General features: G+C 50.9%; 6 protein-coding genes across 6 annotated transcripts; 4 read left to right on the plus strand and 2 right to left on the minus strand.

The window, feature by feature from the left end:
* Positions 1 to 77: 77 nt before the first annotated feature.
* AA0111_g8293 (hypothetical protein) lies at positions 78 to 1,478 on the minus strand (the record flags this gene model as incomplete). The annotated part of the gene is made up of 2 exons (XM_028654724.1): positions 78 to 1,110; positions 1,183 to 1,478. 2 exons carry the CDS (start codon positions 1,476 to 1,478, stop codon positions 78 to 80), a joined length of 1,329 nt encoding a protein of 442 aa, XP_028504241.1.
* Positions 1,479 to 3,644: 2,166 nt separating this feature from the next.
* On the plus strand, positions 3,645 to 4,865 carry AA0111_g8294 (putative secreted lipase; the record flags this gene model as incomplete). The annotated part of the gene is made up of 3 exons (XM_028654725.1): positions 3,645 to 3,782; positions 3,826 to 4,442; positions 4,502 to 4,865. 3 exons carry the CDS (start codon positions 3,645 to 3,647, stop codon positions 4,863 to 4,865), a joined length of 1,119 nt encoding a protein of 372 aa, XP_028504240.1.
* A 1,713-nt stretch (positions 4,866 to 6,578) lies between these two features.
* AA0111_g8295 (hypothetical protein) lies at positions 6,579 to 8,214 on the plus strand (the record flags this gene model as incomplete). The annotated part of the gene is made up of 2 exons (XM_028654726.1): positions 6,579 to 6,649; positions 6,711 to 8,214. 2 exons carry the CDS (start codon positions 6,579 to 6,581, stop codon positions 8,212 to 8,214), a joined length of 1,575 nt encoding a protein of 524 aa, XP_028504239.1.
* A 787-nt stretch (positions 8,215 to 9,001) lies between these two features.
* Positions 9,002 to 9,419, plus strand: AA0111_g8296 (hypothetical protein; the record flags this gene model as incomplete). Its single annotated transcript, XM_028654727.1, has 2 exons — positions 9,002 to 9,143; positions 9,298 to 9,419. The coding sequence occupies 2 exons, from the start codon at positions 9,002 to 9,004 to the stop codon at positions 9,417 to 9,419; spliced, it is 264 nt and encodes an 87-aa protein (XP_028504238.1).
* A 678-nt stretch (positions 9,420 to 10,097) lies between these two features.
* Positions 10,098 to 12,116, plus strand: AA0111_g8297 (hypothetical protein; the record flags this gene model as incomplete). The annotated part of the gene is made up of 1 exon (XM_028654728.1): positions 10,098 to 12,116. One exon carries the CDS (start codon positions 10,098 to 10,100, stop codon positions 12,114 to 12,116), a length of 2,019 nt encoding a protein of 672 aa, XP_028504237.1.
* Positions 12,117 to 12,921: 805 nt separating this feature from the next.
* AA0111_g8298 (DNA polymerase gamma) lies at positions 12,922 to 16,536 on the minus strand (the record flags this gene model as incomplete). Its single annotated transcript, XM_028654729.1, has 1 exon — positions 12,922 to 16,536. The coding sequence occupies one exon, from the start codon at positions 16,534 to 16,536 to the stop codon at positions 12,922 to 12,924; it is 3,615 nt and encodes a 1,204-aa protein (XP_028504246.1).
* Between the last annotated feature and the right edge of the window lie 94 nt (positions 16,537 to 16,630).

Here is a 16,630-nt window from a genome sequence, read left to right on the forward strand (position 1 = left end):
GATGGGAATACCATGAGTAATTGCAATGAAATTGATCAGAATAGCGTTCTATGAATACAAAAAGACTATCAGCACTCCTAAAGTTCCTTTCCTTTGGTGCGAATTGGATGCACCCATGGGATGCGACCCTTGATGCGGTCTTCACCAAAGACGTAATTGAGAACTCTACTTTGCGCCATCCTCGGACCAGCAATGTATTTTTGCATAAGCCATTGGATCGCATATAGAGGCAAGAGGAACCTGGACAAGAACCAGTAAATCGGGTTTGCCCAAGCTTGGCCACGAGTCGTTACCGAAGATACTCCCCACCCGAATGCGAGCTCCTCCTTTCGTGCAGTCTGGTAATCTAGAAAGATTCGTTGGAGAGAGTCTTCGCTGAGATCGTTGTCCTTGCTCATATCCACTGCATCATGCAGCAAGTTGCAGAGCAATGCAATGTCTTGGATGCCGTTTGTGAAGCCGAGACCGGCGTTGGGCGTGAACTTGTGGCATGCATCGCCGGCAAGCACGATCCGTCCTAGGCTCCAGTGCTCAAGTATGCCCTCTTCCAAGACCGACATGCCTGCTGTCGAGCTGTTGTAGACGTCCTTAATGGTGAAGTCCTCGTTGACAGGCCAATCTGCGAAGCTAGCTGCAAATTCATCCATCTCGGCTTTTGTGTACCGTGGCGACTCTTTCGTTGGCTCTGGAAGCTTTTCGTACAAGAAGATCCAACCACGCTCACGGCCAGTCAGCCACATGATAGACCGGTCTTTGCTCTGCGTGTCGGATGCCTGGCCAGCCACGCAAGGTCGCGGGAAATTTGACCACAAGCATTTGTAATTGGCTGAGAATGGCGGTTCAGGATTCCTGCTAGCTGCATACTTGCTGTCAGCTGAGAGGTTGTGCATGATCTTGCGTGTTCGACTGTGGACGCCATCGGCTCCAATTACCATGGAACCGGAGTACGTCTTCCCGTTCGCACAAGTGACAGTCACGCCGGTTTCGCTGGTTGTGATTTCGATGACCTTCTGACTGAGGTGGTACTTTTCTCGAGCACTTGCTGGTAGGCCTTCTAGTAGAGCTCGTACAAGTTCGGCTCGATGGAATGCTATAAGTTCTATGCCAAAGCTAAAGGGCAAATCAGCTAGGGTTCGACCTTCGTTGTGCTAGTTCATCAGGCTGGAAATTAGGTTGACTTACTTTTCTCGCATCAGCTGGATGGAAGTACTATCATTGAACTTCGTGCCTTCCCTCGTAAATGACTTGTTGTTCAACAACTTCTGCCCAATCGAAAGCAATTTGTCAAGCAGGCCTAGTTGTTGCATGAAGCGCATGCTCTGAGGACCGAGTACAAGGCTGGCACCGACATCGACGGCAACATCGTCGTTACGTTCCAGGACAACAAAGTCGATGTTGGCGAGATGCAGCGCATGCGCAGCGGTTAGTCCAGCAGGTCCGCCACCAACCACGATGACTTTAAAAGGTTTGTTAGACATCGGATTGGAGTATTTTGTAAAGATGAGAGTTGTAGATGTGTCGTTCAGCTTCTATGCAGCATTTGCGGCATACTATATATACTTGAATGACGTCTTGTACGAAACCTTGAAGTCAAATTGTCCGATGGTGGACCGTAAAAGTGCCGGTGGAGACTGGCCTGACTTCCAAGCTTTAGAGCTCGGTAGTTGGATTTAATCCAAACATGGTGGATACGTTCGATCCCTGCACATCTGGACGCTGCTCGGCGCCGGGCTGTTTTGATTGCACTCCGCGGGATGCGGAATGATCGCAGACAAAATGCGTAACTTCTTCCAAGACCACATTGTTATAATGATCAAGGCTTTTGGAACAACATGTGTCGTACCGCAGACGATGCTGGAAGCTCTTTCCATGTTTGCGTGGAATGTCTCGGTCTTGGTGCTGCGAATGCGCAGTGGGTTCTTTTCCGCCGGAAGTCTTAAGTTCGGTATCCCGTTGGCGTAACACCGAGGCAAGATGGGTTTTTTGCCGTAACGATACTTTAGCGTTCCATAGGGGCGGACCGCAAGTGGGTCAAGGGCACTATGCTATCAACGTAGATCGTTTCGTCCGTATCGGACTAATGGGACGGGTGGCTTGATGCTTACGTGCATCTTGGCAGAAGAACTGGTAATCATAGGGTCGACAGCATAGACAAGTAGGAAAAGAGAAAGCCTGAGAAAATGTATCGCCGCGTGGGAGCGGGAAAAGGAAGAGAGGATTTGCGGAAAAGTGCAGAGGCCGTGACGAGATGCCAAGTCCAGTTCGCAAAGCAAGGCACGTAGAAGGCAGACCGCGAAGCGCAGGGTACCGAAAAGAAGGAGCTCTATCCAACGAGCTTTAGACGCTTTCTAAGTTACTCGTGCGAGGCGGGCATAGTTCTAGCTGTTGAAGCTTACGGGTATCTCGCTGTGTGTCTAGGACTTGGTCCATGGATACCAGACACTATTCTCATCACAGTATGAGTTCGTTTCGAACATGTACGTGATTTCAGGGAAGTGAGCACAATGGTAATGGTGTAGAACACGACGGTTTCGGTCAGCAACTGGAACCGGGTATAGCTACATCCGGCGCTAGTGCTAGCGCGCCAAGTCACAGCCCCATCCCGACTCTTTCCTGAGATCCCTTCTTCTTCAACTCGTCCATCTTCTGAGACGAGCTGACGACCATCGCAGCACTCTCAGCAACACGAATCTCTCCCAGGAGGTCTTCGCTGATGGATGAGCAATACAGCCCTCTTCCTCGTGCCCTTTTAATCGCCCCGAGGGTTCCACCGCGCTACTCATCCACTTGCAGGCAATCCAAAGGACTGACACGCCCTTTGATCCTAAATTTTACGGAAAGTGAGCTGTCAGGTACCATTGCTTAATCAGCCGGTCAGAATATGCAACTAAGCATCAGTTCTGAGCCAGCGTATTCCGTCCAAATCGTTCTTAATAAACTTGATGCTCGCAACATCATCCGGAAGTCCAAACCGCGGATTTGACACAGCGAAAGTCGCCGCGCTCTGGGTGCCCTATGTACCAGTACGAAGATTCAGTTGGGTCAAGTCAACTGCTTCTCTACAGGCCTACCACGATCTTATTTCCCTCGGGCGGAAAACTAAGCTTAGAAACAAATTCTATATGATGAATGCGTTAAGCCCGTAATCGCTGACCAGGCGCGGAGTGTTATAGTGCATAGTGACCTTGGGGCACTTGCGACTAAATGCAGCTATCGTCAGGATTACATTCGCCGATCCAAGCAACTTATCGGGACTGAAGACAACGTCTGCGAGTAAGGCCGGCGAGATTGTAGCGTCAAGAAACAACCACGCTTGCGGCACATCCTCAATGAATCAGAAGAATCGCTCAGCGCCATGACGTTATCGACCGCCAAAGCACACCTAGTTACTAGACACACCTGCAAACTACTATCATGTCTCTAGATTAATTACAGCGATGGAAGTGTGAGCATCTATCGTCACGACTAACTGCCGGGAAGCAAACCCAAATGAACGGTACGCCTATGTCTGTTGTGGAAGGCACCTGTAAGCCGCCAAGCCCGCCACACTTCAACCCCCACGTCACTCCACCTGCTGCAACAAACTGTTTGGTGTTTTGTAATCGCATACACCAGATACAAAACAACATTTCCTAGAGTGAAAGATGCTGGCGCTCAATGTCGTGGCGTTATTGTTCGCGCGACTACTGTACGGAGATACTTCGGCAGGTCTACCCGGCGACGCAACACTACCACCACAACGCGAATTCTTTTACGTTGGCGGGGAGTATAAAGACGTCTTAGTGAGTCATACGGCTCTATTCTAGACCTCTACTGAGTTTCAAGATCGGAAATACGACCGCGCAATACATGGTAAACCAGATCTACGTCGAAAAGCTTATCCCACCGAACCCAACCCAAGAACATCCCCTCGTCTTTATGCATGGAACGGGTCAGACTGCGACAAACTTTCTCGATACACCAGACGGTCGAACAGGCTGGGCCTCTTTCTTTCTATCGTACGGGTACACCATTTACCTCAGCGATCAGCCATCCCGCGGTCGCTCCCCATGGCTTCCCACTACTGGAACAATGGCAAGCTCCAGCACAACCCTGATCGAACAACTCTTCACCTCACCCTCATCCCACGAAATTTGGCCCCAGTCAAAGTTGCATACCCAATGGCCAGGAGCGGGGAAGGTAGGTGATGCTATCTTCGACGCCTTTTATGCAAGTCAGGTTCAATACCAAGCCGACAACATCATCTCCGAAGAAGAGAATGCGAAAGCGTATACTGCACTCCTCGACAAGATTGGTTCAGCCCACGTCATTGCGCACAGCCAGGCTGGTGCTTATGGATGGCGTGTTGGAGATTTGCGACCACAGCTCGTGAAAAGTATCGTCGCGCTCGAACCTGCTGGACCGCCCTTCATTGGCCGCATTTTCGGTTCGGGCCCCGCACGGTAAGCGTGCCTGTGTGGACTGCATATAAAGTATACTGACTTCGCTCGCCCACATCTAGGCCCTATGGTATCAGCGAGCTGGAAGTCGCGTATGAACCGTCTGCAGGGCCCAATGCGACGTACATCCAAACTGTAGTTCTGCCAGCGAAGGATGCCAACCACAGCGAGTGCATCATGCAAGATGAACCGGCGAAGCAGTTGGTGAATCTAGCGCAGATACCGGTGCTGACTGTGACTTCGGAGGCGAGCTATCACGCCATGTACGACCATTGTACTGTCGACTACTTGAGACAGGCGGGTGTAGAGGTGGAGCATCTGAAGTTGGGCGAAGAAGGGATCCATGGTAATGGGCATATGTTCTTCATGGAGAAGAATAGCTTGGAGATTGCGGAAAGAGTTGTGGATTGGCTTCGAAAGCACTGAATGCATTGGTTGCATTGTTCATGATTTATGCTCATCATCTGTGGAGCAATACGCCTTTACTTTCGGATCCGGGTTAGGACATAGACTCCCACACACAGTCTTAAGACACACTCTAGCTAAATAGTACTAATTAGTATCAAGTCCTATGCTGGGAGCCACTGTGCGAATAGCAGAACTGAGTAGCAATTGCAGAGGATGAGTGCTGGGGTAGATGAGGCAGGCGTATGATGTCATAATGTGTTTCCTACCAGGCTAGGTCTCTTTTGGTAATTCCGGGACGCCCTCACCAGAATTCAATCGCTCCACGTCGTCTGCCTTCCTCATGCAGTCGAAACAACATGGCGTTATGATATCCCAGCTTTAATGGCTTTCGCCTTCTTGTCACTGCTTCTCACTTAAGCTTCTTCGACCGCACCATAGCATGCTACTGCCGACCCGCGATACGACAACGCGTATTGACAAGCCACCCACAAATCTAGCAACCCAACCGATACCTATACGGAAGGCAATGTTGGCCTGAGAGACCCCGTTGACGTGTGATACTGGTGCACTAATCATCATAGTCCACCACACTTGCGATGATGCCTGAACGGCAGCCTCAAAGCATTGCTTTTCGCTGTACCACGGATGGATGGTGAGCATTGTGAACACTGGCGACCCAGAGTAACGCAATCCTCGCTCAGCATTCTCTCGATAGCCATTTGTTCTTGCGACGAGTGGTCGAGGGTCGCCTGGCGCAGGCCTTACCAGGCTTGGCCGCTCGCTTCATTGACGACACTTCCATGCTTGTGATAGTTGGGAATGGCTTGTCCCCAACGCTTTGTGAGCAGCGCTGCAGATGCGACATCTCGCGGTTCGAAATGCGACAGCGGACGGATGTGTTTCGACTGACAATTCACTGTACGAAATCCATACAGGCTGAAGTCTGTGGTGAATCAGGCAGCCACGTTGTGGTATCATGAATTCAGGACTCGCCACCTTCGTGAGATCGACAGGTAGTAGAGAGCTCGTACCGCCCCAAGGATACTTCTATGATCGCTATCGCCTATAAGAGTATCCTCTCTCATCCCATAAGAAGTTATCTTTAGAATTTTGTACTACCCACATTGCCGCAACATCAGGTCCAAGAAAGTGAGCACACTCCTGGGAGCAAACAAATTCGGACATCGTACTGCCGCCAGTTCAAGACTATTTCAACGCCGCTTACCGAAAGCGATATCTCCCTCCAAAAACTCCCCGGGACCGCTTCCTCCGACTCTATTCAGCATTTACCGAACATACAAGCGCGAGACGTCGACTGTCATCGGCTGGCTCACATCCTTTGACAAAACGGCTGAAAACTCCAAGGATGACGAGAACCCTATACTGCGAGAGTTGACTGCACGCCAGATCGCGGATCGTGCTCGCAAGGCCGCACGCATGGGAACTAGGCCACCGAAGGACATCGAGGCGGCGTTCAAAATGGTCATCGTGAATCGCAGCAGGCTGACCAAACACTACGAGTCATTATCATCATCTTCGCAAAGCTGTCAAAATTCAACTGAAAACCACAAGGTGTTCAACGAGACATTGGCTGAGATGAGTTGTGGCTGTAATAGATGTATAGGATATATAGGCTGACATCGAACTTTCACCTTGGAAGAATTAGGAACAGCTGAATTTCGCAAGATTGCCATTGACTCATTATTCATCGAATTGACCTATGGATGCGGTATGATCTGGCCTTCTGCGCTTATCAAATCTTTCTGTGAAACAAAACAGCTTCCAGACCTTCCTGAAGAGAAGTAAGTCGTACCTGTACGGAACGGATAAGACATAAACTGACCTCCTTCTTCACTTTTGCAGACCTCGCAGATTCGAGAGTTACTTCCGCAGCGCTACCGAAGAACGGGGGGCTAAAGAACGCTTCGCGCAATCTGTCAAACACTGGGTAGTTTGTAACCCATCTGAGCTGATCGCTGGGTTGAAAGAGCAGCCGGAAAGGGATGACGAAGAAGAAATATTAACCATCTGCGAGAGCCGTTACAATCACGACAGAATTCTGCTGGGATCTTTGGTCAAGGGCGCTTCTCAGCATCCGCTGTACGAAGAATTCAAACCACAATGTCGGTCCTTGGAAATGGGCACCAAGTATATAGAGCATGCCCTTGCTGTCCCTCTTCTGTGGGAGCTCAAGAATAAGGCATCATTGCCAAAAACCGTTGTAGTAGCGCATGTGCTTCTCGAGAGTGGTCGAAGCTTCGTCCACAAACTCGAGAAGATAGGAAAACTCCCGCTCAGCTGTCGGACTCTCGTTCTAAGACGCGCCAACGAGGTTCTTGACGCGTTAGTCGATCTAGCACGGGTATGGGCTTTCTCCTGGGAACATGAAAAGCTTGTGCAGCTGCTTGTCGTCAAGCTGCGCATATTCCGCTCCAACAAGACTTTCGATATCTATTCTCAGTCTCCCTGGGTTGCAGGAAGCCAGATGTCTGCTATATCAGACCTTTCGCTTTTCGTTGGACTCGAAATACTTGGCAGAAGGAATTGCTTCGGGGCCGTCATACATCTCTACAACATGTTGCAGCAGGTCCTGGCCGAATATGCCGAAATTCCGATATTGGAGCATCTGAAGGCTCTGTTCAGGTCGAAAGTGTTTTCATGCAACCAGGATCCGCGAAGGGGCTTCGGCAATATCTTTGACTTGTTTCGTGGAGGTGTCAAGACGTGCAAAGACCCAGAAACTGGCATCAGGATGATCGGTCGAGATCAACGAAGAAAACTTGGTCGCGAGAAAGAGGAAGGGTCGAAGTTTTCACTAACACGGATGTCTCTGGCAGCACATGAAAGTTTCTTTAGGAACTACGAATTCCGTCCCGAATTCATGCATCGGCTTGCCGTAGATCCTAAAGTACGTTGGAGACATGTGAAACTCTTCGACAGCTACTCGCCATCGGAGCTCGTCCATCGTGCGCAAGAAATTCTTCGAACCGAGTATGATGGTACCTTCCCTATGGCCCGGCTGAATTGTTTTGCTGTCCTTCGCCTTTGTCAGGATATACTGTTAGGAATCGTAGCTCGCTTGAAGAAACTGGGCACAGCAGCATGGCTACCAGAGGTCTACGAATGCGGGCTATGGGCCATCGATGAAGTCAATATCCAAAACGCCATCTGGTGCGTTTGTCTCACGATGGGGCTTGTTGATGGCGAGTGGGACGGTGGCTACCAGGTGAACAAGTTCAGTAGTAAAAATCACAAGCAGATCAAGGACTACATGCAGCGCCTGACGCCAGTGGTGATAATGCGAGACGTGATCGCCGAGGTATGCGAGGGTAAAAACGTGGAAGATTTTCTCTGGAAGAATGTTTGAGCAGCAGAGTGTGGGGTTTATTGCTGAAATGTTGTTGAGGCTGGAGGTGGCGAGGATAGGATAATTCTCGGTAGATTAGTCTAGAAGGCCGGGGACGCGCCGCAATGCGTCGATCTCCCAACCAGGGTCTTCGTAGCTCGAGGCGAGCGAAGTTGAGCCGGACGGGTCTCGGAGAGTATCAATGCCGGTCGTCATCATCCGCAGTAATACAATCGATCTCGCTTTCAACTGACTACGAAAAGACGTCCAAAAAAGCACGGCTAAAGGGTTTCTCAGTCGTTACTACCGATCGCAGAGATTGACACGTTACCCCAGACTCCAGGTTTTGCTATTTCCGAGAGGTACCCACTGACATGTACCTCGCCAAGCCTATCTCGACCAAGCCTACCCCTGCACGGATCGCTCACCGCCCCTGAAATTTCTGCTGGCGACGCCTCCTTTCTTCTTTTTCCCTTTTCGCCTTCGACTTAGGGCTGAGACCCACAACAACACCTCTTCCGCAGGCCCACTTTCGTTATATAAACAGCGTCCGTGTCTGTGTCCTGTCTTCTTCCCCGCATTCTCTCACGCACATACCTACCTCGCGCTGAACACTTTCATTCAATAGATTCTCTACGTTGACTACCAACAATCGTTTCATCATACGTGTCGAGATTCCACTCACCGGTACAACCGCATCGCCACTTGTCGCTACATAAACTTCACGTTTCGTCTCGACCCTCGTATTTTCGTAATACACACGTAAACCCACCAAACCTCACCACCAAAACAACACACATCAATCAACATGTTCTCCCGCATCGCCACCCGCGCCGCCTTCGCTGGCAAGCGCATCGCCTTCACACCCGCCAGCATCCGCGCAAACTCGTCCAGCTCATCGAGCAGCGCAGCGCGCGTCATGGAGATGGCTGCACAAGCCGAGCGACCAAGTACGTCACCACGCCCATCCTTTTCCCACGTCCCCCACACTCTCTGTAACCCCCTACATGGACTTGCGCACGCACGCACTGTCCATCCACGTCACAAACAAAGCAAATATAACCGCATATACATCAAGGAAACATGTGCTGACGGTTTTAATAGCTGGCGCCGAAGCCGCCGTACCCATCATGTGGGCTGCAACCGGTGTTCTCACGTACGCGATGTGGAACCGTATGAGCGAGCGCAGTGCGGGCGAGAACGTTGAGAAGCTTCTCATCGTCTAGATTTCCCCTTTGGCGATTTGGCGGTGAATTTATTCGATACCCCAACCTTTCACACCCATTTTCGTCGAGCGATACGGCGATGACTGTCTCTACACATGTCTGTATATGCGATGCTGTTTGGGTATTTGATACTTGGCATAGAGGTATAGACCGTGTGGTGTAGCATCGAGTATGTGTGTTCGGTTTGCGATTTGCGGCATATAGACTGTGTTTTTTTTCTTCTTTTCTTCAAGGCTTGGAATAGGGTATTGACATGGAGATTTACATGGGAATCATGTATGCTTCGGCTTTGGGATGGCTGAGGCCAAGGGTATGGATCACGGACTTTGAATAATGGGTTGATGGCGTTTCAATCTCCGCTTCGATGCGTCTTTTTCTGGCTCAAAGCCTCTCTTTGACATTTGACGTGTTGCTCGATGATGTTGTGTCGCTGTGTGTTTCGGTTCGAAGAGATGCTTTGATCTTGGTCTTCTACTGCTTGTATCATTTGACCTTGTCTCATCACATGGTATTCAGCTGAGCAATCAGCCGCTGTGGCTGCATTAGCTTTCGATCACAGCGAATGTAGGCGAGGCCAAGGCCAGCTGAGAACCCCTTCCCGCCTTGATCACACCCCGCTATCACGACTGTTACTTACAACCTCTATCGCTCAAGTCAATAACTCGTTCGTCTCGAGAAATGGATCCACCACCGGGGAATGGTTCTCTTTACACTACACTAGACACTTCTCGCGACGAGATTCGGCTTCTCGAAATCACATCCGTCGAGCCCGTAGTCTGCAAGCTTTCTATCGTCTCTCTCCTCGATGAGCCAGAGTTCTCCGCGCTGTCATATACCTGGGGTGATGCGAGTGTTACCGAACCCATTATCGTGGAAGGACAATCTATCGCCGTGACGACGAGCCTCACTCATGCCCTTAAAGCGGTTTACTTCCAATGGACAGAAGGCTGTTGTTCCGAAGACAACTCTGGTCACAGGATTTGGGTTGATGCCGTTTGTATCAACCAACCAGATATTCAAGAGAAGAACTCTCAGATACCGCTGATGTATAAGATTTACACAAGTGCGCAGCGAACCTTCTGCTGGGTTGGCCTACCGACACCGGAGTTGTTGGGCGCATTTGACATCTTCGCATACTTGATTCAAGAATTCGATTCCAGGTCGAAAAGTCAACAAGAAGGCGAGAACTTCATGCAAGGTATCGACGTCGACCTTGCGGCCTTGATACCTCCTATGAGCCATCTGTTCTACACTCAGTATTGGAGACGCATGTGGATCGTGCAGGAGGCCGTTTTGAGCAAAGAGGCTTTGCTAGTGTCGGGTACAAGAGCTCTTTCTCTAGCAGCAATCAGCTTTGTCAACAAATGGTTGGAAGTCTATGGCTTGCAACACGATGCAACGAGCGCTCCAGTGTCCGGAGATGAAGAGGTTCTGGCAATCGAAGCTACACGTGCCAAGGTTCGTGGGGGGAAGTATCTGGCCATGGCCAAGATTGAGAATGCAAAATCGTTTGTAGAAACCAGGGCAGTGTATTGGTCGGAAGAGACGGACATCATCTTTTGCCGCACTGGGATGCACATGTACAACAACTTCTCGACTTACGCTGCTACAAATCCAAAGGATCTCGTTTATGGGTTGATGGCCGTGTTAGGATTCACCTTGGCTATCGACTATTCTCCAGCAAAAACCGTTGCAGACGTGTATTGCGACTTCGTAGCGAAATGGCTGTCGACCTGTGGTCCAGAAAGCGATGAACTCGGCGGCGGTGATCTTTGGTTCCTCGCGCATGCTGGTATCGGTCATTCATGGGAGGTGATCCCAAGACTTCCTTCCTGGGCCCCTAATTTTGTCGCGATATCGAAGTTCGAAGAAGTTCAAGGTCGCATCTTTTGCCTGGTCGAAGATCGTTCTATCGAAGCATTTGGCGATCATCGCCTCATCCCGACATGCTCAGAAGGCAGTCTACACTGTGCCGCAGCCTTCGTCGATCAGATTGCGGACACTGGACCGGCCATCACCAGATATACTGGTATGAACGAACCTCCTGCCCAATGGACACAGTGGGCTGTCGAGGCATTAGTGCGGTCACCCATTCACCCAGAATCCCAGCGTCATCGTGCTTTTGGTTTGTTAGAAGCGATCATGCATATGAATGACTACTTGAAGAATGTTAAGCTTAAGCACACGAAAGATTTGGTGGGCTCAACTACATACGGTTACCCGCAGCTCTTTCACTGGTTTCTTCTTCTCCTCTTCGAAGCTTGGAGAGTCAAGTATGAGAACGACGACGAGCACGCTTTCCATGCTGCATTCCGCACTGACCGCGTTTGGGATAGCGATGAATTCGACCCTCACGAGTTGGCTCGTTGGAGATTGATGCGTACGACGCCGGAGCTCAGCAGCTGTTTACCGGGACACGCCCGAACGGTCTACGATTGGTTCGCGGCTTTAAAAAGGATTTCTGACCTTCGGCCGTTCGAGACAAAAGAAGGTTGCTTCGGACTTTGCCCACCACTTACGGAGAAAGGTGACATTGTTGCCGTGCTGTGCGGATGCTCAAATCCCGTGGTATTGCGGAAGATGGGTGATCATTATTCTCATGTAGGGGTTTGTTATGTGTCGGAATATATGAGTGACGAAGAGAGAAGCGGTCTGAACGCTGCATCGTTCGAAGCTAAGAAGATTGAGATCCGTTGATCCACTTATACCTGTCAGGTCTTACCAATAAGGAACTTTGTGCACTGCTTGTCCCTTACTGTAAGCAATCGAACACTAGGTAGTCTGATCCCGTGGTAAACTCTAGCTCTCCCTTCTGGCGGCTAGATGATGCACCAGCCTCCACACACCTCTTCCGTCTTTTCCAAGTAGCCAGTGAGAATCATCACTTCATCTTCTAGTCTTGCAAAGACATGGATTTCTGCGTATATCCCTAGAGTATGTTACTAGTAGCGCAGACTTATTGGTGTGCTATGCCTTCCAATGCATGCGAGATATGAGCCACCCAAATAGTACCATATAGATGTACCTGAAAATGCTTGTCTTCTTGCAGGGGGCGGAGTGCTCTCTCACTTCTGAACCGCAGTGTATAATCAGTGTGAGACGTGTGAGTATTTCCAGGATGCACAACCCATATGCTACCCCACAGAACATATCAAACCAAGAAAAGAAAAATGCTGTTTGAGAAAAAGGTTGACACGTAACGCCGTGCAAATGCAAGATGAACAAAGCAGCGCCGCCGTGCAACCAGTGTCTCTTCCCCGAAACCCCGCCCCCAATTGAACCCATCTTGAATCCCTTTCCCCGCCTTTTAGTTACAAAATAAGCCATATACAAATATCCTACAAAACGATAAACAGATACCAAGGAAAGAAAATCATACACAGAGAATCCGGGAAAACCGATCGTCCACGTAATCCGCCCACGCTTGACTATAACAATCTCAGCCCACCTCCTGTGTTCTGTCACCAGACCAACAAAACACGCAATAACATTTTTACCCAAATTAAACCCTGACAGCAGCTCGCGGGCCCTCCCTCCTCGGATGCTGTTGTCCAAACTGCGGTTGCTGTTGCTGTTTCCACCACACATCATGGATTCGCGGTACATAAGGCCTAGTAGCATGTGCCATTTGTTGGTGGGACAACCGCTGCTCATAGGTCCTAACCCTATTATCGATCTCTCTCCCCTCTTGTTCAATCTCCTCGACCTCCTCGTCGTCGGCTTTTGTCTTTGCCTTCGTCTTCGTCTTCTTATTGCTACTAGCATCGTTTTTACTCGCCTCACCACTACTATTCTTTTTGACCCAGGGAAAATTAGGACTACTGCGGCCAGGAGTAGACGTCGTCGTCGTTGCTTTCATCTCCTTTAGGACAACCCTCAATTCTTCATCGTCACTCGAAATCTGTGCTTTCAGATACGCCAAGCCAAGTTTATCAGCCTCGACTCCTTTGCCCTTACCACTACTGTTACTCACACCACCCAGACTGGCCATGATGGGTGTACGCGGTATATAAGTATGTGTATACTTTTCTGGTCTCGGCAGCAGCACCTCGCCTCCTCGTTCTACTACTGCCTTGCCAGTATCAAGCCTCGCCTCATCACCCTTCTCAAGCAAGCCCAAGATATCCAGGCTCTCCCCGTGGGGTATAGCTTCCTTATTACTCGGCGTGATACAATCCATATCCACCTCCTTCCTCAGCACCTTATCCACATCGACAGCGCTGAAATACGCGCAACTCTGCGGTAACTCATTAATACCCATTTGCTGACTAAACATGGCTCTCGTCCACAGATTAGCCACTTGCAGCGCCATGGCCGCGCGGTATCTGTCCTCGTCTTTAACTAGATAGCGGATCTCGTCATGCACGGTAATAGCCAGGCGGGCATTGAGGCCATATCGGCGCGTGAGGTGGTCCATGGCAACGATGAGGAGATGAAGGTAATCGACGCCCGAGGATTGAATGGCCCAGTTGATGCGACTCGTCATGAAGCCGCCCTTTGTCAGGTAGCGGCGCTGCAGGGCTTCGGTAATGGCAGCGCCGAGGACAGGGGTCCGGGGACGTTCCTGCTCTGCAAAGTCTTCCAGTTTATTGAACACGAAGCTTTCGGTGCCGCCGCGCCAAAAAGGCCGTTCGTGGAGTTGTTTGCGGTTCGTCTTCTTGCCCTTTGTGTTCTTGTACAGGGCCTCTGCCGTTTTGCTCGTCTGCTCGTCGCTCAGCGAAGGGTTGAACTGGCGTAGGAGCGTCGAGGCAAACTTTAGTCCAGCGCCGTAGATGCGTCCGTAGTTGAATACCTTGGCGTCATTCCGACTTATCCCTAGTATACCCGCCGTCCGGCTGTGCAAGTCTGTGCCCGCTGCCTTTGTCCCCTCGAGCGTCATGAAACCGACTGCGTTTCCGCCGTGCAACTGGAAAGTGGCATCGCCAATGAGGGATGCAATCCAGAGTTCCTGGCTATCCACGTCGGCGCCAACGAAGCAGTAGCCTTCGGGTGCACGCACCATGCTCTTCAACTCGGACCCAACACGATTCTCCTTTGCATTCGAGGCCGTGAGCCAGGTATTCTCGACGCTCCTCCGCGTAATGGTGCCCATGGGGATGATTTGTGGGAGGATAAAACCGACCTTGTTCCCCCTCCCCTTGCCAGACGAAGATTGGAGCTTCGGCGCATCAGGCACCTCCTTGTTGTACACGACCATTTGCGACATGATCCTGTCGCGGGCACTGATCCAGTACGAGCAAGATGCATTCATCTCGAGAGCTTCCTTTGCATATGTGTATTCAGATCCCAGCTTGCCCTTTTCAAAATACTGCAGATATCCCTTGGCAAGCGGATTTGCACATCGCGCTGCCGGCCCGTCCTTGTGGGGAATCTTGTAGTACACAGCTTCTGTGTCATCTCTGAGTTTCAAGTTTGTTTCTTCGTCCATGGAAACGGGGTTCAGTCCCTTGTCCGTATACGCAAAAGCTTCATCGCGGGGCACTTTGTACGTCCAGCCATGGACGTCACTCCATACGAGCGGATATCCATCCCACGCCAACTTGAGCAGAATGGGCGTGATGCGCGTGCGCACGGTCAAGGCCATAGGCGCGTCATTCTTGGCAAAGAGGTCTTTATACCACTTGGGCATACCAGGTTTCTTCTGTCTGGCAGCCGGCCTCGGAGGATCGCCTTTCTTCTTGCCTTTTACCATCTTGATCTCCTGGCCTGACCAGTCTAGCTGACTCAGCCAAGGGTCATTTTCGTAGACTTCTGGCTGCTCCTTCACCTCCAACGCCTTGTCCGTAAGCGCAACCAGTCGTTCTTTGACCGCGTCGTCGAGCTGATGATACGTTGACTCAGCATTGTGTAGATATGCGTCCCAAGTTTCGTTTACAGGCAGGATTTCTGCAGCGAGGAAACGTAGAGCGGCGAAGGAGACGGGGTGGGGACATGTTTCGAGGAATAGCGGAAAGACTTTTTGGTACACACGATGAGTGATTTCAACATCCTGGGCGCAATAATCTAGCAATTCGTCTAGTCTTTGTCGTATACCAGCGCGGTCTAGCTCGCCAAAGTACTCCCGCTGCGCCTTGTCCATTGTTATCCCACAGTGGAATTTAGCCACGTCGCGGAGCGAGTTTATGGCACTTCTGTTCATCCAAAGCTCTTCTTCGGGGTCAACTGAAGGGCTGTGGAGAAGTTCAGGTGGTAGTGTCGCGTTTTCTTCCGACGAAGCAATCTCATGCCTCGATTCCTGACTCTTTCTATTCTTCATCCAACTCGGGCGCTGTCTTGAGCACATGCCATTACTCGCAACATGCAGGCTCATTGTGTCGATGAAGGCGTTTTTGCTCTGCTTGATATGGTACTCCTCTGCTATCCGCGCCCTATCATACCCGATGTTGTGTCCAACTATGACGCGCGGCACACTTGTATCTCCCAACGGAATCAAGTGGCGATCTGACTTGGATTCGCCCAGCAGCCACGGACTCAACCAAGCATACCACGCGGTAGGACTGGCTGCAGTCGCCATACAAGCAAAACTCGTCTCTTTCCACATGACCTCGGTATCAAAAATCAGCATTTCCTCGTCGGGCGCATCCACCTCTTGCGTACTCCCATCACTATTATACCTCGTCCACCCACTCCTCGCGATCCATTTTTTTGGCCGTGGCGGCGGACTCGCCGAAAAAGCGAGTTTCCTAGCCATGCTGAGATAGGGTTCGGCGGCGTCCATGCCCAGTTTGTAGAAATGCTCGTCTAGACTGGTGCCTTGGAGTTCGGGGACATGGAAGGCAACCGGGGGCGATTGGTCCTGGTTCTTACCGAGGAGATCATGCCGGCGGAGGTGGTCGCGCGATAGGGCGACAAGTTCGGGGGGCGGGGAGGTGGATGCGCCGGGGAAGATTTGGGCGTGCATGTGCGAGGAGAGGTGTTGGACGCCGATGGGAGAAAAGCGGGCTTCTGAGGGCACACTCAGAGTGCCCCGAGGTGCCTTCTCATCTGCTGCATTGGGAGACTGTACTGTGGCCAGGCATCTTGGTCTGGAGGCGTTTGCGCATTTCCTGTGCGCATGGACGGGTCGCGGGCGGTGGATGGCGTTCGCAGCAAGATTCCGATACGAACAGCGCATCATCTAGTGATTACAGAACTATTCAGAGAGTGTCACTGCATGGTGCGGGGCGATGTTTGGCTTGTGGTGGAGTGAATCTAACTTTGGAGTGACTGGT

Source organism: Alternaria arborescens (genome assembly GCF_004154835.1).
Source record: "Alternaria arborescens strain FERA 675 chromosome Unknown contig_20, whole genome shotgun sequence".
Lineage (NCBI taxonomy): Eukaryota > Fungi > Ascomycota > Dothideomycetes > Pleosporales > Pleosporaceae > Alternaria > Alternaria arborescens.